Genomic DNA, 22,977 nt, shown 5'->3' with positions numbered 1-22,977 from the left:
TAAAAAAAATATATTTTATTGCTTTTTTACAGAGAGAAAGGAAGAGGGATAGAGAGTTAGAAACATCGATGAGAGAGAAACATTGATCAGCTGCCTCCTGCACACTCCCTACAGGGTATGTGCCGCAACCAAGGTACATGCCCGTGACCGGAGTCTAACCTGGCACCCTTCAGTCCGCAGGTCGACGCTCTATCCACTGAGCCAAACGGCTTAGGGCTGAATGATTCTCTCTTATCATTGATGCTTCTAGCTCTCTCTCCCTCTCCCTTCATCTCTGAACTCAATAAAATATATATTTAAATTTAAAAAAAGATGTGATCCAAAGGGCAGGCTGAGATCCTAAAAGTTGGTACCTAATAACACATATCCAATCTCTTAGGATTCTCATATTGATTTTTATTACAGTAAGTTTTCGAATGATGAATAGAGTCTCCAGGATTTAATGAATTGCCAAAGGATATATTGCTAGTGAAGGGCAAAGTCATAATCAGCAACCACACTGGTCTCTTCTGGTTTTTCATTATTTTTTGTATGATTTCATCATACTATGTTACCCACTTTTGAAGAAAAACATACCCAATTCCAGCAAGAGAGAAACAGTTCCCCTCTACCAACCCTCTTTATTCCTAACAGAGATATTTAGAGCTATGGCAGTTTCCTCAGCTAACTCGAAAGGGAAGTTGAGCCAGTATATCTCAAAAGAAGACATCGAGAAATTTATGATGGCACTCAAAGTTGGAGGTCAGGTGAGGACATCTCAGACATCTTCCTGGCACTGGCCCCAGGGTGGAACCACCTCCATAAAGGTAGCTGGTTGGATGCATACCCATTCTGTCAGGAGGGGGGCAAGTATTTCCAGTCAGCAGAGCACTACTTGGCTCAGTCCCTTCACAGCTCCAGGTCAGGTTCCCATGTCCCTAGGTTAACCCATAAACTTCTCCACCTAGTTCCCCCCAATCCTGGATCCAGCTTTAATCTTCTCTCTAGACTCAGTCCTCCTCTTCCTTTCTCTACCATGGATCACTACTCTTTCTTTCTTTCTTTTAACCCTCCATCCTTCAACCTTCCTTTCTTCTTGAATCCCTTCTCTCCTCTAGATGTCAGAAGATGATATCATAAAGACCCTCAAATTATTGGAAGTCAAAATTCTAAATACTAAGATGCCTAATACATTCTGCCGGAAAATTACAGGTGTCCTTATCAACTACCTGAGGAGAATGGTGAGGAGCTCATGCCTGTGGGTTGGGGGCTATGGGGAAAGAAAGGATTCCAGATCTAAAGCCAGGAGTTCCTTTCTGGTGGGTGATGACATTTTGAAGTTAAGTAGTATTTGGGAGATGAGTACCTCAAGTTTCTAAACAGTTTCCTAGAGCGTATGTCTTATACCCTGAACATGTCTCAAGAACTGTGACCTAAAAGTTAAAGTAATGAAGGAAGGTGGTAGGGTGAAAGAAGTGAGATGGAAAGGGGGAAACGGATTTAGGCTTTGGGCCTCAAAATCTAAGCTGTCCTAATCCTCCTCCTGGGATATTTTAGGCAGTCACACCTTTGCTGTTGCAACTCAGCTAATCACCTCAATTTATTTATTTATTTATTTATTTATTTATTTATTTATTTATTTTTTGCTTAAAGTATTACAAAGGGTATTACATATGTGTCCCTTTTTTCCCCCCACCCTAGACAGTCCCCTATCAATTTATTTACTAACCTATTTAAATCCACCCACTTGCCTGCTAGCCCAACTTTGGACTGAACATTCATGACCACTACCTATCATCTATCCAGATACTATTATACTTAATTTTCCTGGTACTGGGTAAATCTGGTTTCTGATTTTCTTGGTTAACTGTCTACATACAAGGTGTCTTCCATTTTACCTGCCTTCTTTGGCACACCTGTTTACTGATCAAGACCTGACCCTTCAAGAAATTTTCAAAGTTACCTCCATAAAGTACCCACACCTGTGATGACGGTTCACTTGTAGCTTCAGGGAAAGCTCTGTGCTCTGGAAATGCCAAGCCCCATTCCCACCCCAACACAAGCCCGGAGACTTTGCAGTTTTTCATTTCCTGCCCTCTTGCATACTCTAGGAAGCTCTTGCCCTCTATCATGGGAAAGGTGTATGTTGAGTGTGGTTGTAGGATGAGATAGGATAGTTACTGCCCTCTAGATAGAGGAGAACCACTTACTGAGCAAAGCCAATTCTCAGAAGCTGAGGGACTCATCTTGGAGATTAGTCTTGGAACACTGAGTCTTTCTTTTTCCAGGAGACAAAGGGAGAACTGGAAAAGGTCTTCACTGTGGTCCTAATGGCTCTGGGGTCACATTTTCCAGAAGTGATCATTGTCAAGCTATGGGACAGACCAAATATATACTGTCTGCCCCCAAGGAGCCTCATGGTTGCAGTGGGGAAGATCATCCTTTCCCAAGGTATTGGTCCCCGTGGTGGAAGAGTTTGTCTGAGAAAGGAACAGGGGCTACAGGCCGTGGGGGTGCTGTATGGAATTTAGAATATAGCTTTATTCTCCTGACTCCTTTCACTGTACTAGTATATCTCCACTTAGATTAGTCAAGGGTGTGTGTGTAGGGGCGAGGGGGGAAAACTAGCATCCCTGTGGGACCATTGGGAACTCAGGAGGGAGTTCCTGGAGAATAGGAGTGGCACAGGAGAGCATATTAAAGCTCAGGAAACTGTGGGGCTGGAGGTAAGACTAGGAGAACTAGAGGGAAGGCTGAATAGAAAGCCCCCATTCAACAGAGGTGGGGAGGGGCAAAAGAGAAGTGAGGAGTGCTTTGCTTAGGGCAGGGGTGGGCAAACTTTTTGACTGGAGGGCCACAATGGGTTCTTAAACTGGACCGGAGGGCTGGAAAAAAAGCATGGATGGAGTGTTTGTGTGAACTAATATAAATTCAAAGTAAACATCATTACATAAAAGGATAAGGTCTTTTTTTTTTTAGTTTTATTCATTTCAAACTGGCGGGATCCGGCCCATGGGCCGTAGTTTGCCCACGGCTGGCTTAGGAGAACCTGAAGTTTTGAATTTGATTAGAGGTTTGGAAGGTAATAATGTAGTAGGATGAGGCAGAGAATCACCACACAATCTCCATCCTGGTGGCTGTTGGTGACAGCATTAGTTCTCTTACCCATTGTATTCCCCTCCCTCAATCAAAAAGTGTTGAGGAAAAAATCAGGTCATCAGGCAAATGCCAGACCCTGCCCTTTCTTTGCCACTTGGACCTTGGGCCAGAGAGATATTGGGGGAAGTCAGCTGGCCTTCTGGGCATTAGGTTCAAAATGACAAGGCTTATGGTTTGGGCTGCATAGCAAACTCAGAGGACACAACACAGAAGCTGGAAATGTGTCTCTTGATCTAATCAGGGCAAATGTTCTCACTTTAGAAGAGTGAGAGAGCTTCAGGCTGCACAGATCTTTGCTCCATAAGGGTCCTTGGAAGGGAGTGTGCATGTGTAGGGTGTGGCAGTACCATGCATCTGCATGCTGTGCTAGCATCCATTATGGAGCTTCATTATCCCAACAGCCCTGTGAGGTGGGCACATTAGGAACTGTAGTCCTATTTAACAGCTCAGGACATGGAAACTAGCATAAATTAAGTATCTTACTCTGGGTTGCCCAGACTCTTTGGAGGCAGAGCTAGGAGCAGAACCCAAACCTCCTGGTCCCTAATCATAAGATTTTGTACACTAAGGCGGGAGGCTCCTTTCCTTGGGATAGGGATGTTTTTCTTTTACTCTCCCTCCCAGATACAGTTTCCTATGTTGGTTCTATATGGAGATATATCCAGCCTCTTCTGAAGTTGGCCCAAGAGAAGAATGACATGTTGGCGATATGTCATGGTAAGGGTCAGGAGGGTCTGGGGAAAGGCTTAATTGGAATCCGGGAGGGAGGAAAGAAGGCCAGGAAGAGACTGGGTCCCTCTGAATTTGGATCTCTTCAGTCTATGGAAGGGGAAGATGATGGCTGAGAGCAGGCCAGGTATGAGTACATGCTCTTCTCCATCTGACCTTTCTTGGCCTGGTTTGGGGCAAGGAGCAAACTTGATAGGGAGGCTGTAGGTGTTGACCACCTTTCTCTTTCACTTTCCCTGCCTATCCTGGAACTAGGTGAGGTCAGAAAGGAACGATAGTTGGGGAGGTGGTGGGCAGGTGGGTCCTTCCCAGAACAGGACCCCCAAAGCCCTTTTTGGGTTGGAGAGGAGAGGACTGTACATATAGGTGTGCATGCTTTACTTTGTGGGATGGGAAAGGTGATGGGCAGCTCTAACTCCCTTCCCTCCGTACAGTATTCTATGGATTGGCCATCAGTGCCCTGAAACACCTGGATTCCTGGGATGATAAGGTGACGGGCTTTAGTCAAAGGGAAATGTCCATGAAGGCCTACATCACCTTCCGCATCTTCCTCAACCGTTGGTCTTTGAAGAGCAAGGACAAGGTGGGAGTGGGAGATAACAGGGGTTGGGTGGATGGGCTGAAGGGGTAAGGCTTGAGCCACAGGTGGGCTCAAGTTTGTCCACTTGCTGGTAGAAGGCTGACTCACGAGGGTCTTCTGGGAGAGCAGGTGTTCCTCCTCAGGCTCCTCTTACCATGCTCCAGAAAAACATAGAGTAAAAAAACACCGCACTGTCCATTCACTTATTTGTTAAGTGTTCAATTTACATTTATTGATTAGTCTCATTTGCCAGGTATGATGCTAGGCCCTGGTCATACAAATATGAATAAAGCACAACCCCTGAGGACTTTTCTTCCTTCATTCTATTGCTGATGCAAGTTTCTATATCTCCGTAGGCACAGGTGACAGAGCAGGTTCTGCAGATAATGGGCCACCTTTTCTTCCTTATGCCATCATCCAAACTCAAGAACCAAGTAAACCGGTTAACACGATGGTTAATGATTTTGATGTCCACGAAAGTGACACCTTTCTACATTTCCCAGGTGATTGGGTTGTGCGTGAGAGGGAAATTTGACTCGTTCATGTATTTCATATTTATTGCGTAGTTAATGTTGGAGTGGGCAAAGCTTGGCCCATAGGTCAAATCCATTCTGAAGCTTATTTTTGTAAGGAATGTTTTACTGGAACTCAGCCATGTCCATTTGTTGAATTCACCTCATGCTTTGAAACTCTCTGACTTCCTTGTCTCTGACCTTTAGAGCCAGCTTTAAAGGGCCTATGAGATAAGATCAAGCCTACCTGGAATACCTCCCTATGTTAAAATCAACTGGTATGGTACCTTACTTATAAATGGTGTCCCAAAATTGATGCAAGAAGTAATTTTGATAGAAAACACAGGTTTATAATTAAAAATTGTAATCTTTTTATTGATTCATGAAGTATACAGTATAGGGTTATGTATAGAATAGCATATTGGGTAAAAGGCTTCTCGAAATGTCCAATTCTTGACCACAGTGCCGAATTGATTTCCTTGGACTCTCAGCTACACTCTCATGAACTGCTTTGATGTTTTGTCTTGAACGACTTGTTGAAGGACGGCCAGAGTGTTTAAGATCACTAATTGATCCAGTCTGTCTAAATTTTTTAATTAATCTCTTCACAGTTGATGAAGTAAAATCACTATTCTGACCATATTTTGCATGAAAATTGCTAACTGTAGCTGCCAAACCATTATTTTTAAAATATTGCTCAACAATGAAAACGTGTTGTTCTTTCATGCAGTGCTCCATTTTTAATAATCCTGAACTGTCAGCTGTCACGCTATCTTTTTTCTTTTTCCATTGGCAACACTTGACGGCACCAATGGTGTAAAATTCAAATCTCGGGTGAATTTTGGGACACCCTTTATCTGCAAAATCCTTTCACATCAACACCAAGCTTAGTGCTTGATTGAAAAACCAGGAGAAGGTGTGTGTATACCAGGGACCTGGGATTTTAAGGGCCATTTCAGAATTATGCCTGTGATAGAAATGTTATACACATATTAGGTATTTTTATGAACAGAGTTTCAAGAACCAGAACACAAATGTTCTGATTGTTGTTTCAGTTTTCCTTCTAATTCAATGGCATTTCTCAAACCGAGTTCCCCCAACTTCTAATGAGTATTCCACAAAAAGAAGGCGTGTTATTTAGTAAACTGGGTGAGAAATGTTGAGTTTAAAATTAAACAAATTTCTTACCTGTAGGACTTCTCCGAGTGTTCAATATGTGGGTTAGTCTGGTCCTCTAAGAAGCAGATACCAACCTGGACTAGAGGTGCAAGAGAGTTATTGGAGGGACACCTGTGAGGAAAAAACAGGGAAGGAGCCAGAGGAGGCTGGGAGAGCCATCAGGCTGAGTAGTAGTTCTGACCATTGATAAGGAGAAGGAGAAGGGGGGAAGAAGGGGGAGAAGGGAAGAAGAAAGGAAAGTTTTACATTAGAGTGTCGTTCTAAGAAAGCTCAATGCCAACAGGGAGTCAATGCCAACAGAGTCATCAAGCCAATGTCCTACATCTTGCATATGTAGGCCTGCTTTAGTGGGCCTGCCATACTCAGTCATTGGCTGGAAGAAACCTTTGGGAATCTAGCCACACTTTTAAACAGTGACGGATTTTCAAGTAAAGAAGTTGGAGATGTCGTTCAATTATGCCCTCCAGAATAGGCATCTGAGAGGCACATTTTTCATGGTTGCTCAATATGTTAGTATGCACTTGTAAATTTCCAACAGGAGATTTTTTTTCTTTTTAGTGCAACCCCCATTAGCATCAAGTTTTCAGGGATCACCATTTGTGGTCTACCATTGCACTACCACCTCACATGCACTTTCTTTGGTGTGGGAAGATTTACCTTCCTCATGTATGTGCTCTGAGCTTTGTCCTTTAGTGGAGCAGCCAGTCTCTCATTTACTAGTACCTACCCTCCTGTCATGTGTCTGCATGTTGCCTCAGGTAAGGTCTATGAACCTGGAGCAGAGGTTTGCTCTTTGAGGTCAGTTAGCCAGTTAGAGGATGAAATTTGTAACCTACCTGCTAGTCTGCAGATTGTGCAGGTAGAGATTGTACCCTACATTTTACGGACAGTGGAAATGTTTTGGCTACTTCCTCCTCCTCTCTCCTTCTCTGTCACTCCAGGGGATAGTGATTAAGAATCGAGATATTTGTCAATCTGTAGTACAATTTGTTTGGACAGTAACTAGCACTAGCCAGCTCTACTTAGGGAGGCTGGCCCAATGTGGGGGTCTATCGGCAAACCAAAGGGGAAGAAATGTTAAATATTTAAAATCCAGTGGAGGGATTTCTGCTCTGGCAAAGATGGAGTAACCGAGGCCACAAATACTCTCTTCTCTGAAACAACTAAAACACTATGCAAATATATGAAATAATGGTTCTCAAACTATTGAACAGCAGGCAACAAACAACAGTGTCCCTGAGAGACAGTGGAGACATTGCATAAGCTCTATTGTTGCCCCTATTTACTTCCTTGAGAAAATTTCCAGTCAGTGGCAGAGGAAAAGAAACCCCAGGAAGAGTTGATGGACTTTCTGATTTGAGAAGATATTACTGAGAGGCCAGGGAGACCAGCATAGCTAGAGTTTACAGGGTGGAGTACTAAATAGTCCGTGTGTGTGAGTAAATGCTTCCAGGTGAGGAAAACGCCCAAGCCTGAAAGAACAGTAGCCAGAACTCACACAGGGCCAATTATTATACCTGTTCCCACCAACCAGTCTTAAAACCTTATAATTCATAGGTCGTTAGGTAGATGGGTGGCTTGGGGACCAAAATTAATGGTAGGCTGAATGCTTTTCTGTTCCTGCCTAACTAATTTTAAAAGCAAGACCCAAAGGATCAAATTATTTTCAAGTGACTTTAACTGTGTTCCAGGGAAAACTCAAGAATATTTATAGGAATACTAAAATGTCCAATACCCAATAAGGGAAGTTTACAGTGAGTCACATTAATTTTTTAAAAAATAACCAGGCATGCTTAGCAGCAGGACAATATGACCTATAATAAGGAGAAAAATATATAAAAAACTGACCCAGATCTCACACAAATGTTAGAAGTAGCACACAAGGACATTTAAACATGTTTTATAACTGGTTCTATTGGATTAAAAACTAGAAGAAAGTTTAAGTAAATAAGTAAAAACCAGGAAAATATATTTTAAAAGGACCCAAGTTGAACTTCTAGAGTTAAAGACTAGAATATCTGTGATGAAAAACACTGGATACTATTAATGACAGATTAGACATTGCAAAAGACAGTACTTGTTTATTGAAGACTGCAATTGAAATTACACAAAATGAAACAGAAAAAGTGAAAAAAATAAATAAAGAAGAAAGCATCAGCCTGGCCAGAGTGGCTCACTGGTTGAGCGTCGACCTATGAGGCAGGAGGTCATGGTTTGATTCCGGGTCAGGGCATATGAGCAGGTTACAGGCTTGAACCCCAGTGGGGGGCATGCAGGAGCCAGCCAATCAATGATTCTCTCTCATGGTTGATGTTTCTATCTCTCCCTCTCCTTTTCTTTCTAAAATCAATAACACAATAAATTAGGAAAAAAAGCATCAGTGAGGCATGCAACAACTCTAAGCAGCTTCATTTATGTGCAATGTGAGTCCCCTCATAAAGGAAGAGTCAGAAAATGTATATGAAGAAATAGTGGTTGAACAATTCCGAAATCTGAAGAATAGAATAAACCTACAGATCCAACACAGTCAATGAACCCAACACAAGAAATAAAAAAAACTACTCCAAATCATGTTACAATCAAATTTCTCAAAACCAGTGGTAAAGAAAAAAGGATTTTTAAAAATTAACTTTATTGAAGTGACATTAGTTAGCATGAACATGGAGGTTTCAGGTGTGGGCTTCTGTATTATAAGATCTGTATATTGCTCCATGTGTTCACTACCCAGTTAGATCTTCTCATGTCACCATATATTAGTTTCCTCTGCTCTCCCCACCCCTTTTGATCCAGTTTGAATTCATTTTTGTACGTGGGACCAAACTGTAACCCACTTTCATTCATTTGCATGTGACTTTCCAGTTTTCTCAGCACCATTTATTAAAGAGACTATCTTTATGGTGTGTTTCTGGCTCCTTTGTTGACAATTATCTGTCCATATACATGTGGTTTTATAGCCTGGCTCTCTATTCTGTTCCATTGACCTGTGTGTCTGTTTCTATGTCCGTACCATGCAGTTCTGATGATCATAGCTCTGTAGTATAATTTGAAGTCAGATAGTTTGATACCTCCAACTTCATTCTTTTTTCTCAGTATTGTCTTGGCTATTTGGGGTTCCATACAAATCTGATGATTTCTGATTCTATTTCTTTAAAAAATGACATTGGAATCTGTATATTGCTTTGGGTAATATGGCCATTTTAACTCTTTTGATTCTTCCAATCAATGAACATGAAATATTTTTCCATTTTGTTGTGTCTTTTTCAATCTTTTTAAATATTTCTTTATAATTTTCAGTAGATAGGTCTTCCACATTCTTTGTGAAGTTTCTTCCTAGGTACTTTATTCTTTTGATTGCAATTGCAAAAGGAATTATTTTTTTCATTTCCTTTTCTGAAGTTTTGTTGTTAGTATTCAGAAAGGCAATGGATTTATTTTTTCTTGGTGCATGGGGGGAGGCTCCACCAATTGCGCCACAGCCTCCAGGCAGTTTATTAATGAGATATTGTACATTCTTTTTTAAAAGTGTTTTTAAGTCCTCAGAACCTGTTGTGTATTTTGCACTTATGGCATGTCTCAGCTCAGACTGGCTGTTTTCAGTGCTCAGTGGCCACACATGGGTAGTGGCTGCCTGATTGGCTGGTGCACTTGGCCATCCCCATGTCATTGGCTGTGAGGCAATGTTTTTTTGCACATTGATTTTTGTATCCTGCAACTTTACAGTATTTGTTTATTGTTTCTAATAGTTTTGTTTTTTTGGTGGAGTCTTTAGTGTTTTCTATATACACTAGGAAAATGTCAACTGCAAAAACTGATAGTTTTATTTCTTCCTTCCCTATTTGGATGTCTTTTCTTTCTTTCTCTTGCCTTTTTGCTCTGGTTAAGATTTCTAGTACTATGTTGAATCAGAGGTGTGACTGTGGACATCCTTGTTTTGTTCCTGTTCTTAGAGGAAAAGTTTCAGGTTTTCACCATTGAGTACGATATTAGCTGAGGATTAATATAGATGGCCTTTATTATGTTGAGGTACTTTGCTTCTATTCCTATTTTATTGAGTGTTTTAATCTTACATGGATGTTATATCTTAACCAGTGCTTTTTCTGCATCTATTGATAAGATCATATGATTTTTATCTTTTCTTTTGCTGATGTGGTGTATTACATTGATTGATTGGTGTATGTTGAACCATACTTGTGACTCTGGAATGAACCCCACTTGACTGTGATGTATTATTATTTTTTTTTGGATATACTGTAGTATTTGATTTGCTAGTATTTTGTTTAGGACTTTTCATCAGAGATATTGAACACAATATCTCTGTGTTCATCAGAGATATTGGTCTGTAATGTTCTTTCTTGGTGTTATTTTTGCCAGGTTTTGGTATCAGGGTTATATTAGCGTCATAGAATGTGTTAGGAAGTATTGCCTTTTCTTCAATGTTTTGGAAGAATTTGAGAAGGATATGTTTTGAAAAAGAGAAAATCTTAAATACACAAAAGGATGTTTCATATGGAGGAATAATGATAACAATAATAGATTTCTCAATGGAAACAATGGAACTGAGAAGATCTATAATAAAAGAGTAATATGCTAATTAGACTGGACATCCTTCAGGATATCATTCTGGACATCCTTCCGGACAAAGCCAGGGCCAGAAGGAAGCCAGCTCGCATCCGGGGTGCCTACAGGTGGCCAGAGGGAAGCCAGCCCGGCCTGTAGAAAAACACTGTCAACGATAAAAAAGAATGAAATCTTAACATCTGCAACAACATGGATGTGCCTAGAGCAGTGATGGCAAACCTATGACACGCGTGTCAGAGGTGACACGCCAACTCATTTTTTTAGTTGATTTTTCTTTGCTAAATGGCATTTAAATATATAAAATAAATATCAAAAATATAAATCTTTGTTTTACTATGGTTGCAAAAATAAAAAAATTTCTATATGTGACACGGCACCAGAGTTAAATTAGGGTTTTTCAAAATGCTGATACGCTGAGCTCAAAATGCTCGCCATCACTGGTCCAGAGGGTGTTGTGCTGAGTGAAATAAGTCAGTCACAGAAAGACAAATGTCATATGATTTCACTTATTTGTGGAATCTAAGAAACAAAATAAACAATCAGAATTGTAACAGACTCATAGATACAGAGAACATTTTGATGATTGCTAGATAGGAGGCAGGTGAATGATGGGTGAAAAAGATGAAGGCATTAAGAAGTACAAATTGGCAGTTACAGAATAGACATGGGATGTAAAGTACAGTATAGGGAATATAGTCAGTAATACTGTGACAACTCTGTAGGGTGTCAGATGGCTACTAGATTTATCGAGGTGACCACTTTGTAAGTTATTTAATGTCTGGTGACTGGGTTGTGAATTGTAAATGAAAAATAAAACTTGATTTTATTTATTTATTTTAAAAAGATTTAAAATAATAAATAGGAAGGGAAAGGGAGAAAGAGAAACATCAATGGGAGCAAAGCATTGATCCTTTGATGGGCTGCCTCCTGCAACCCCCCATCAGGGAACAAGACCGAAAGCTGGGTATGTGCCTGACCAGGAATCAAACCTGCAACCTTTCAGTGCCTGGGACAATGCCACATTGGCCAGGGTGAAAAATAAAACATGATTTTTAAAACCTGGATTAATAAATTGGACTTCATCAAAGTGAATACTTTATTTTTAAATTTTATTTTATTTTTTTTCCATTTTTATTGAATGTATGGGATGACATTAGTTAACAAAATTATACAGGTTTCAGGTGCACAATTCTACAACACATCACCTGTACACTGTATTGTGTGTTCACCATCCCATGTCAAGTCTCCATCCATCACCACTTATCATCTCTATACCCTCCTCAACTTCTCTGTCTCCCATCCCTCAGCTATCCCCACACTGCTGTCCCTGTCCATGAGTTTTTTTTCTCGTTTTAAAATATTTTGCTCAATTTCTCCACCCCCTTCACTCTCTCCACCCTCCAAAAGTGAGTAAATTCTGTTCTTTGAAAGTTGTTAAGAGAATGAAAAGACAAGTCTCAGACTGGAATAAAACATTTGAAAATCATATATATATGTATCCGGAAAATATAGAGAACTCTCAAAATGCAATTTAAAAAATTAAAAAACTGCCTAGGCCAGTGTGGCTCAATTGGTTGGAGCGCTGTCCTGTACACCAAAAGGTTGTGGGTTTGATTTCCATTCAGGGTACATATCCAGGTTTTGGTTTGATCCTAGGTTCGGTCAGCGCACATGTGGAAGACACCTGATTGATATTTCTCTCTCACATTGATGTCTCTCTCTCTCTCTCTCTCTCTCTCTCTCTCTCTCTCTCCCTTTGCTCCTCCCACCCGCCATCCCCTCTAAAATAAATTTAAAAGTATTTTAAAAATTGGCACAAAAATTGAATGGATATGGGGATAGCAAATTAGCACAGGAAAAGTTGCTAAACATCATTTAGGAAATTAAAAATTACAATGAGATGCCACTATACATCTGATAGAATGTAAATTGGCACAACCATTTAGGAAAACAGTTTGGCAGTTTTTTAAAAAGTAAGTGAGAGATTTATAATGACAGAGAGCAGATCAGTGGTTGTCTGGGGAAAGAACGGTGTTGGGAGGGCAGGGCAAGAGGGGTTAGAAAGTGACCAGAGGAAACTTTTGGGGATGATGAGTATGCTTATTATCTTAATTGTGGAGATGGTTTCAAGGGTGTTAACATTTATTAAATAGTATATTTTCAATATGTGCAGTGTATTATATATCAACTGTAGGCCGAGTGCATGAGATTCATGCCCTCGGTGGGGGAGAGGTGTGGTCCCTCAGCCTGGCGTTCACCCTATTGCAGTCCAGGAGCCCTTGGGGGATGTCCCGTGCCATGGACCCAAGAGAGGCTCCTGCAAATACAGCTGCAACTGCATGAGCCCTGCCTCTGGCTGAGCAGCACTTCCCCTGTGGAAGCGCACTGACTTCCAGGGAGCAGCTCCTGCATTGAGCGGCTGCCCCTGGTGGTCAGTGCACATCATAGTGACCAGATGTTCTTTCATTCAATCAATTTGCATATTCCCCTTTTATTATATAGGATTAGACATCAATAAAGCCTTTTTTTAAAAAAATAAAATGGCCCTAGCCGGTTTGGCTCAGTGGATAGAGCATCGGCCTGCGGACTGAAGGGTCCCGGGTTCAATTCCGCTCAAGGGCATGTACCTTGGTTGCGGGCATGTCCCCGGTAGGGCGTGTGCAGGAGGCAGCTGATAGATGTTTCTTTCTCATCGATGTTTCTGGCTCTCTATCCCTCTCCCTTCCTCTCTGTAAGAAATCAATAAAATATTAAAAAAATAAAATGGACTGCTTACACATGTGAAAAGTAAGGCTATTTGTAGCCTCTCATACAAGTGAGAAGAATAACCCATAAAACAGTACAGTTCACTAGGTAAAGGGTAGATATTTAGGCTTTAAAACGTGGTTTTCTGAATTTTGAAAGTCGGAAAATAGAAGCAGTTCTTTCTTTGACCATGATTTCTTTATCCTATTTCTTTGAAATCAGCCAACACCTGCCATGTTGAGTTGCTCTAAAAGTTACCGTGAAATAATGAGGTTATTTGAAAGTAAGTGTAGCTTCTTGGGTGAGGTGAAAGAACAGGTCATGGCTGTATTTGTCTGTGGAAAAACTAGCCCCTGGGCCTCCTTGCAAAGGTCCAAGAGGGCATGTGAACTGTGACATTGGGCGACCTCTAAGAGGAGATCTGAGGACAGAGGCTCTCCGTTGAGGCCGTGGCAAGGGCTGGCTGAGTGGCTGACTCTGTCCTTACACACACAGTGTATCTACCAACTCGTGGAGGCTCTGGCGCTCAGCGGCTGTGGAGGTGTAAACTTGGAATCCCAGCTGGAAAACATTACAGGCATGCTGTTCCAGCAGGTGAGTGCTGGAGGCTGCAGGTATCCTGGGCTTGGTCTTCCCCTCTTGTTTGGAGGTGATGGTTCCCCCAGGGCAGGTCACTACCTCCACACGGCCCTGGGCTTTTTTCACGGTGACTGTAACTGCACACACCTCAGGCTTCCCTCCCGGGATTCTAGTCACAGAGTGGATATTCTCTATGAGGTAAATTGGATACAGTTCTGTATGTTTCTGGGGGTGGAGGCCATTGTTGCTCCCTCTAAACTGGTTAAGGGCAGAGAGTCCAAACCGACCCATTATGCCTGTGGGAAATGGCAGGCCTTCTGTGTTGTAGCCTAGAGGAGGAAGAGGACAATTGAACATTTTGCTAAAAGGTGTTACCGTCCATATATTTGCTGGCCACTGTCTTCTTTTCTTTGGGGCTGTGTAGGTGTATTCCTGGGCCCTATTTTCACGTTCTTATGGGCAAGTGCCGCACTTTTTCTGGCTGCATACCTCAGTTTCTCCATCCATGCCCAGAGCCCCAGATTTTTCAGTGCTCCCAGGTCTGATGCCCTTGGTCTCCCCACAGCTCTGTGAGCGAGTGAACCCAGCAGACCCTCACTCTGTGGAGAACCGCAGCCTCGCCCTGAGGGCTATCTTCATCCTGGGTAAGTCCACACATTTTCCTAACCCCAGGTATGGGCCCGGGGACCTTGTACTCAATGGGAGGCTAGGTTCCCAAGACAGCCTTCTTTCCTTCAGACAAGATGCAAAGTAATCCATGTAAAGTTTTCCTGAAATTCAATGAATCTCCAAGGGCACAGACATTCTCCCTTCCCTATCCCTTTTGTTACCACTCCCTTCCCCTGTGGTTGGCTTCCCGTTCTCCTTTGGTGATCCTGAGCTCAGAAAGGTGATACTGTGATTAGAGCACTGATGGTCACGAAAGAGGTTCTGACCTAATTGGTGTGCACATGGCGGGGCAGGGGAGGGACAGGCCTAGGTTAGGAAAAGCATCTGCCCCCAAGCCTGGCACATGGTAAATGCTGGACAAACCCTGGCTCTCTTTCTTCCTGCTTCTTTTCTCCAGCCTAATAGACCCTAATTTATCCAGCCCATGGCATCAGTGGTTTGCTGTGAGCATGATTTACTTCTACATACCACCTCCCACTTAAACATACCCCTGACTCCCTTTATTCATGCCCTCTAATAGCCAAGTTATACCAGGATCAGATGGTATCCCTATTACTAACCGCCATGGAATCCAGTGATCCAGCCAAGATGGAATCAGCCCTTCAGGCGTTCACAGATGTGTTCCAGGATTGTGAGTAGGAAACAAGCCTGGTCCTAGGGATCTTCTCAGGAAATCTCCTTGCTCTGGCAGATAGTCCCATTGAGTAGTTAAACGCACAGCTTTAAACTCAACATAAACTCAATGGGTTCAAATTCTGATTTTGACTCTTAATAGCTGTGCAAACTGGGGCAGATTACTTTTAGTCTGAACCTCTATTTCCTCATTTGGAAAATGGAGTTGCCTTGGCTGGGTGGCTCAGTTTGGTGGAGTGTCATCCTATACACCCCAAGACTGTCAGATCTATTCCCCGTCAGGGCACATACCTATGTCGCTGGTGTGTTTCCTGATCAGGGGCATATGGGAGGTGATTAATCAATGTTTCTCTCTCTCTCTCTCTCTCTCTCTCTCTCTCTCTCTCTCTCTCTCTCTCTCTCCTCTCCCCCCCCCCCGCCCCCATTCAATAAAATAAAAAAAACAACATATCCTTTGGGTGAGGATTATAAAAACTAAAAATGTAGGTAACAATTCCTACCTTTAGCCATTTTTAGTGAGAATTAAAAGACAAAACATATCTTGGATTGTAGGTTTTAACTTCAATCAAGTGTCCATCAAAACATTGCTGTGTGACTTACAGTACGAAGCACAGAAAGTACACACTTAAATAAGATATGGTCCTTGTTCTGAGGAACTCAGTCAAGGAGGGAAGATGAGACTGTTCACACAGCAAAAGGATACAGGCTAATATGTGATAAATTACTTAAATGCGATGGCAATGGGCAACAGGAATGCAGAGAAGGCGTCAGTCAGGAGATAGGGTAGACTGTGTAGGAGCAGAAAGGAGACTGTGAGTGAGTAGAAGGAATTCACACAGAAGAGCAGTGCTGGCAGTTCTAAAGGTTGAGATAGGCAAAGGGTGAGCAGAAGAGCTCCGCCAATGAGGTTGACTTGTGTGGTCAGCTGTGGGAACCTGGCAAGCGCTGAGGGGCAAGCGCTAGCTTGATGAAATACTGTTTTAGGTCACTTTTTATTCTGGTTTGAAGCAGGGGGTGGGGGAGATAGCCTTTCGGGTTTGATCTGGCCTTGAAGAGCAGGACTGTATCTAAAATTTCTCCTGCCTGTCTGTCTTCTCATGCCTCCTAAAGCAACAAAGGGAGAGGGAGGAGACTGACCCCTCTGCATGTCTGTCTTTCCTTTAGTGCCTCAGACCAAGAAGCTGCAGCGCATGGTACTGAATTCAACCATTCTGGTGATTCAGGAGGACCTCAAACCAGTGAGCAGAATGGCAGAATGTTGGGGCTGGGAGGGCAATTGCTGTTTTGAGAACTTGAGGTGTGGTAAGATGGAGAGGGGAAGGTTTGGGTGAATGAAGAGAGAGGTAAGGCCCCCTTGCCAATCTAGTTCTGGCCTCAGACTTCTGCCCTTGGGTTACATTTGGGCTTGTCAAAACCTGAGAAAGGTTTGAGAAGTGGAAAGGTGGTTGCTTCCTATTTTCTGAGCTTTTTCTGTGGGCAATACTGTGGTGAGCCCAGTAGGGACATGGAGCTCTGAAAGATATTAATTTTGCTCCCAGAGAATCCACAGTTTGGTTAGGGAGAGAAGTCCTGAAACATCACATCTTGCATGAGAAGATATATATATATTATCAATATATGCCTATCTTTTCTTTATATACATATATATGTAAATTCTTTAAAATTTTTATTCAATTACAGTTGATATACAATATTATATTAGTTTCATGTGTACATCCTAGGGATTAGACATTTATTTATATAACTTATGAAGTGATCACCCCAATAAATCTTGTGTACACCCAGCACAGTTATTACAAAATTATTGACTATGTTCCCTGTGCTGTACTTTACATCCCATGACTATTGTATAATTGCCAATTTGTACTTCTTAATTCCTTCACCTTTTCATCCATCCACCCACTCCCCTCCCATCTGCCAACTATCAAAATGTTTTCTGATTCTGTGAGTCTGGTTCAGTTCTGCTTGTTCATTTATTTTGTTTTTTAGATTCCACAACTAAGGGAAATCATATTGCATTTGTCTTTCTCTGTTTGACTTATTTCACTCAGTACAACACCCTCTAGCTCTATCCATGCTGCCAATGGCCAGATTTCATTCTTTTTAAGGGTTGAGTCATATTCCATTGTATATATGCACCACTTCTTCTTTACCCATTCCTCTATTGATGGACATGTAGGTTGCTTCCAGATCTTGGCTATTATAAATAATGCTGCAAGAAACATGTGGATGTATATGTCTTTTCAATTTAGCGTTTTGGGTTTCTTGAGATAAATATCCAAAAGTGAAATTGCTGGGTCCTCCTTTGGCTCTCCGTATAGTCTTTGTTTTAAAGTCTATTTAGTCTGATGTGAGTATTGGTACTCCAGCTATTTTTGTTTTGTTACCGTTTTCATGAAATACCTTTTCCATCGCTTTATTTTCAGTCCGTGTATGTGTGTTTTGACCTGAAGTGACTCTTGCAAATGGAAGCATCTTGTGTTCTTATCCATTCAATCATTCTATGTCTTTTGATTGGAGCACTTTATTTTTTTAAAAAATATATTTTATTGATTTTTTACAGAGAGAAAGGGAGAGAGATAGTTAGAAACATCGATGAGAGAGAAACATCGATCAGCTGCCTCCTGCACACCCCCACTGGGGATGTGCCCGCAACCCAGGTACATGACCTTGACCGGAATCGAACCTGGGACCTTTCAGTCCGCAGGCCGACGCTCTATCCACTGAGCCAAACCGGTTTCGGCTGATTGGAGCACGTTATTCATTTGTATTTAAAGTACTTGTTGATAGATATGTACTTATTGCCATTTAATGATTCATATTTTTGATATTCCTTTCTTCTTCTCCTTAAAGAAGTCCCTTTAACATTTCTTGTAATATTGGTTTGGTGTTGATGAACTCCTTTAGCTTTTCTTGTCTTGGAAGCCTTATCTCTCCTTGAATTCTAAAGGACAGCCTTGCAGGTTAGAGTGATTTTGGTTGTAGGTCTTTGCTTTTCATCACTTTGTGTATATCTAGCCAGCAAAGTTCCTGTTGAGAAATCAGCTGGGAGCTCCCTTGTAGGTAACGAACTGTTTTTCTCTTGCTGCCTTTAAAATTCTTTCTTTGTCTTGAACTTTCTGCATTTAATTATGATGTGTTTTAGTGTGGGCTTCTTTGGGTTCATCGTGTTTGGGACTCTGCACTTCCTAAACTTGTATGTCTATTTCCTTTACCAGGTGAAGGAAGATTTCTGTCATTATTTTTTCAAATAAGTTTTCAATTCCTTCCTATTTCTCTTATCCTTCTGGCACCTGATGATACGAATATTTGTATGTGTGCTATTGACCCAGATGCCCCCAAACTATCCTCATTTTATTTTGCTGTTCTAATTAGGTGTTTTCTGCTACCTTACCTTTCAAATTGATGACTCAATATTTTTTGAGAAACCTTATTTTTTAAAAAGCTCTTCAGACAGGGCTGGAGACAGCAGAGACTGCTTCAGTTCTGGATCACACAGAATAGGGGAACAGAAGAGGAGGGGAGAAGTGGTTTGGGGTACCAAATGCATGACAATAGCATCATCCCTAAAAATACATTCCAGAAGGTTCATGGAAAGCTTGGAATCTTGAGGGATTTATTCCTGGCTTTCACTAGAAAGGCCAGACCATGGGACTGCCCTGGACTCAGATTCTCCCCCAATCCCACACTCCTGCTAATTTTCATATCTCTGGGGAAATAAGGTGAGGGCAAGGTAAGTACTTAGAGTTCTCCAGGGAGGTGGTGGGAGCTGAAGCGGTTAGAACTTCCGGGCAAAGTACAGAAGTGGTCAGGGTTAGTGGCTTGTGGTCTGTCATTATTGAGAGCCCACTGTAGAGTCTCACTGGGTTTAGTGTCAGGAGATCTGATCCCCTCACCTGCCTTGGTCCTCTGTGTCCTCACCTGGATTATGAAGGGTCACACTGGTAGTCCCTGACATTCCTTTCTGTCTTGTCATGTGATGGTCTGTGACTCCACAGGTGCCGAAGGTCCTCGTGCACTTCATTGAGATGCTGGGTCAGCATAACTACTTGGCTTTGCCCCAGGGGAACACTCTAATCAGCTTTGTCATCAAGCTTGTGGAGTCTGAGTCATCAGTGAGCAAGGGGCTGGGCAGGGAGGGGACCGAGGATGGGAGCACACCTCAGGGGATGGAACAAGAGGAAGGCAGGGTTGGGAGCAGGAGGGAAACAAGAGGGTATGCCTGGCACATGTGAAGGGTCTTTGGCCTGTAAAACCCTAAGCAGTGAGCCAGGGAAGGCCCTGAACCCAGAGACTTAGGTAGCATTGGTTTTAGATTTAAATCTTTCCCTTTCTCATTCTAGAATGAAGAGGACATCCGAATAATGTGTTCCAGAATCCTACAGATGGTATAAACAGCTAGGGCCAAACAGACCTCTCCGTTTACTCCTCCCCTGGCTCCCCAGATCACTACCCTGACCCCGGCCCCACCCCCAAGTACCTCACACCTTCCCCCTGCATCAGATGCCTTGTGGTGTCTCTGTCACCTCAGCCCACCTACCTTTCATTCCATACAAGTGCCTGGGGTTCCACTGAGAAGTGCTCAGTGCAGCAAAGGAGGGTCACGGGGTGTGGATCTGGAAGCCAGAGTCTGAGTCCTGATCAGCCAGTTTTCTAGCTGTAAAATCTTGAATAACTTGTTCTCCCAGCCGCAGTGTCTTCTTTTATAAAAAAGGGGGTGATTATATTTCCTGACTGTTCTCAGCAACTTCCAGGGATTCTGGGAGGCTCATATGAACTGATTTGCATCAGCACTGAGGAAAGGGCTGTGTTGTGGGAGGAAAAGGACTTTAGATTTATTCTCCCTCCCAGTGAGCTCTGCCTCCTGACCTTCAACATGTCTCTGACTCTGGAAGGTTCCTCAATGAAGGTGATTACAAGTCACACATTCCAAATTTCAAGAAGTCCTCATCTATCAAGTCAACTTATGCCTGCTATAATTTTAATCAGGACCTTGGTTATACTTTTCCAACCTGAAGTGAGGGGTTAGGGGTGGGGGTGGTGGGGAGAGAGAGAAAGAAGAGGAAGAGGAGGGAGAGAATGAATATGAATGGGTTAAGGGGGCTCTGTATACAGGCCTCAAATACTCAGTCCTGAAAGGGAGACAAGGTCTTGGGGTTGGAGACTGATGACGGGCTGACTTGGGGCTTGGCATTGAAATTCTTGCCACATCTCCTGCCAGGTATCTTTGCCCAAACTGGTCACATTGGTGTGTGAGCCCAACAACATCTTGGCCTTTGTGCCTCTGTGTAAGGCAGCCACACAAATGGCTCTGAAGGTCCGTTCCCTGGGCCAGGTTCCTTACCTCAGCAGCTTTCACCAGGATCGTAAGTACAAGGGTGGGCAGCCTGTGGAGAGGTGCTCACTGTGAAATTAAGTCTGTTTGTGGGCATGGAGTGTTGGAGTTGGGGGCTGGCTGAGACACTGTAGGGGTGATGGGTGTGGGGAAGAGGATGAAGAGGATGCTGGAGGCAGGGTTGTAGGTCCCATGCTTGGGCCATGATGGGAAGAGTAAGGCAACTACTTAAGGCCATTTGGCCTCATGAATGTAAGGGGATGCCTCTCAAAGTCACAGTTCCTTCTTGCCTTCACTCCTCATTATAAAACACTTGATTCAAGATGTACAAACATTGTTAATTACAAAGTAATGAATACACACACTCCTGACCCTTAGTTCTTCCTTTGCCCTAACTCTGAGCCTCACTCTGTGCTCACCCCAGTGGGACTTAGGGTTAGAGTTAGGATGTCTGTTCAGCATATCATTGATGTGTGTGTGTTTTTTAAAGGCTGAAGTTGTAATGGTTTGTGTTTTAGTCTGAATCAAAATGTCACAGCCCCCGTGGCATTGACACTGATGTTCCCTCTCCTCTTTGCTCTTTCTCCTCCTCTGAAGTACTGATGGGGAGCTGCCAGTGGAGGCTGGGGGTTGAGCATCCTGAAGTGTGCACTGACTCTGCCCTCTTCTTTTATCCTCTCTCTAACTTAGCTACCGAGTACGTTTCCCCTCAGAGACTCCTGACCCATCTTATGGTAAGTGATGCCAGAATGAGTTCCACAGTCATATATTCTTCCATCCACTCATCAACCCACTCATCTATCCACTCATTTCACAAAGAGCTGGTTACTACTTTGTCTCAGGCATTATGCTGGATATGGAATAATGAGATAGGGGCCAAAGAGCATGGAGGAGGGACCTGGGAGTATAGTGGTGAGGCCTCGAGATGAGGATGTGGGCAATGGGAAAGGCCTGCCTTTCTCCTATGTGGCCTTATTGTAAGCTGCTCTCTGTTGACAGTGGACAAGCCCACATACCTTTCTGGATCTCTGTGTTGAGTTTCTCTGTTAGCCCAGACATTATGTGCTAGACATTATGCACACTTGGAATGACAGAGGTAGACCTCCCCTTGAGGTGTTCACAGACTTAGTGGGGAAGACAAGTGTGGGAATAGCTATCTATAGTCTAGTGTGACAGATGTACTAATAGATGAATACATAAGGTGCAACGGGACTTAGAAGAGCACCAGGCTGACATGGTCTCCAGGAGGCAGGAAGGCATCACAGAAGAGGTGATGTTTCCAGAGCATCTGGGTGGATGTAGGAGTTCAACAGGTGGCAAAGAATGGGCAGGGCCTAAGCTCCAGCTCTACCATTCTATGGATTTGCTTTCATTTTCTTTGTTTTCTTCTTTTAAATATTTTCTCTGCCTTCTGCTTGCTTCTCAGATGTGTTCCCGGAAGCCCTACAGGGAAAAGGAGTTTGGTAGAAGCTCTCTGAGGCTATTATCTGCCCTGCATCCTATCACTTCTCTGCATCCTGTTAGAAACCATAGTGTTGGCCAGCTGTGGAGGAAGGTGATCCCACAGATGTTGGAGATACTAGATGGTAAGGGCTTGGTTAGCAGGGAGAGGAATGAAGCTGGGGCAGTGGCCAGACTCAAAAAGAGATGGCGTCCCGAGGTGCAGGATGGACCTTCCTTGGGGTGAGGAGAACTGGAACCAGTCTCTCTGTCCCTTTGAGGTGCTATTGGATGGGTCTGCTTTTGGGGGCAATGTTGTGAACTGTGCAGAAACACAGTCCAAAGTTCTGTGGCTCCAGGGTTCCCAGAATGACTCCTGCACTTTCTTATGGGCAGATCAGGGAAGAGTGTGGGCTTTGGAAACAGACAGACCAGTTTTGTATCCTTGCTCTGACACTGGTCAGCTGTGTGTTTTTGACCTTTGGAAAGTCATTCATCTTCTGGAGCCTCTGTAAAGTGGGAGAGCAGTTTCCTTGTAGGCTGAGAGCCGCATAGTACTTAAATGTTTTCTTCTCCCTGGCTGGGACCTTCTGGTTGAGTCGGTACCCATGCTGTCTCCTTTCCTAGATCATACTGAGAAGAGCCTGAATCAGGAGGAGTGGGAGGACAGGCTGTTTTGCGTAAGCACTCCCCAAGACCTTTCTCCCTCCACACTTGCCTTCTTTCCCATCTTCAGGAACCTGAGGGAGGATAGCCCCAAGCCCCCCAGAGACTGAGGCCATGATGAAGGGCCTAACTGCTCAAGCAAACCTCTTTCTGTGGTCCCCTTGCCTCCTGGCCTCTGCCTCAGAGTATCTGAC

General features: G+C 43.0%; 1 protein-coding gene across 1 annotated transcript in view; it reads left to right on the top strand.

The window, feature by feature from the left end:
* Positions 1 to 647: 647 nt before the first annotated feature.
* The window catches only part of LOC308513851 (maestro heat-like repeat-containing protein family member 1), a gene marked incomplete at both ends in the record, with an annotated part of 66,127 nt that continues 43,797 nt past the window's right edge, over positions 648 to 22,977 (top strand). The window contains 13 exons of the mRNA XM_081083951.1: positions 648 to 746; positions 1,098 to 1,220; positions 2,268 to 2,430; positions 3,763 to 3,855; positions 4,302 to 4,450; positions 13,957 to 14,055; positions 14,606 to 14,684; positions 15,230 to 15,340; positions 16,507 to 16,580; positions 19,341 to 19,457; positions 19,686 to 19,730; positions 22,104 to 22,263; positions 22,745 to 22,797. Coding sequence (XP_080940077.1) covers positions 648 to 746; positions 1,098 to 1,220; positions 2,268 to 2,430; positions 3,763 to 3,855; positions 4,302 to 4,450; positions 13,957 to 14,055; positions 14,606 to 14,684; positions 15,230 to 15,340; positions 16,507 to 16,580; positions 19,341 to 19,457; positions 19,686 to 19,730; positions 22,104 to 22,263; positions 22,745 to 22,797 — 1,365 coding nt within the window. The remainder of the gene's footprint in view (positions 747 to 1,097; positions 1,221 to 2,267; positions 2,431 to 3,762; positions 3,856 to 4,301; positions 4,451 to 13,956; positions 14,056 to 14,605; positions 14,685 to 15,229; positions 15,341 to 16,506; positions 16,581 to 19,340; positions 19,458 to 19,685; positions 19,731 to 22,103; positions 22,264 to 22,744; positions 22,798 to 22,977) is intronic.

Source organism: Myotis nattereri (assembly GCF_964212035.1).
Source record: "Myotis nattereri genome assembly, chromosome: 2".
Classification (NCBI taxonomy): domain Eukaryota; kingdom Metazoa; phylum Chordata; class Mammalia; order Chiroptera; family Vespertilionidae; genus Myotis; species Myotis nattereri.
This window is presented reverse-complemented; position numbering and strand designations above follow the sequence as displayed.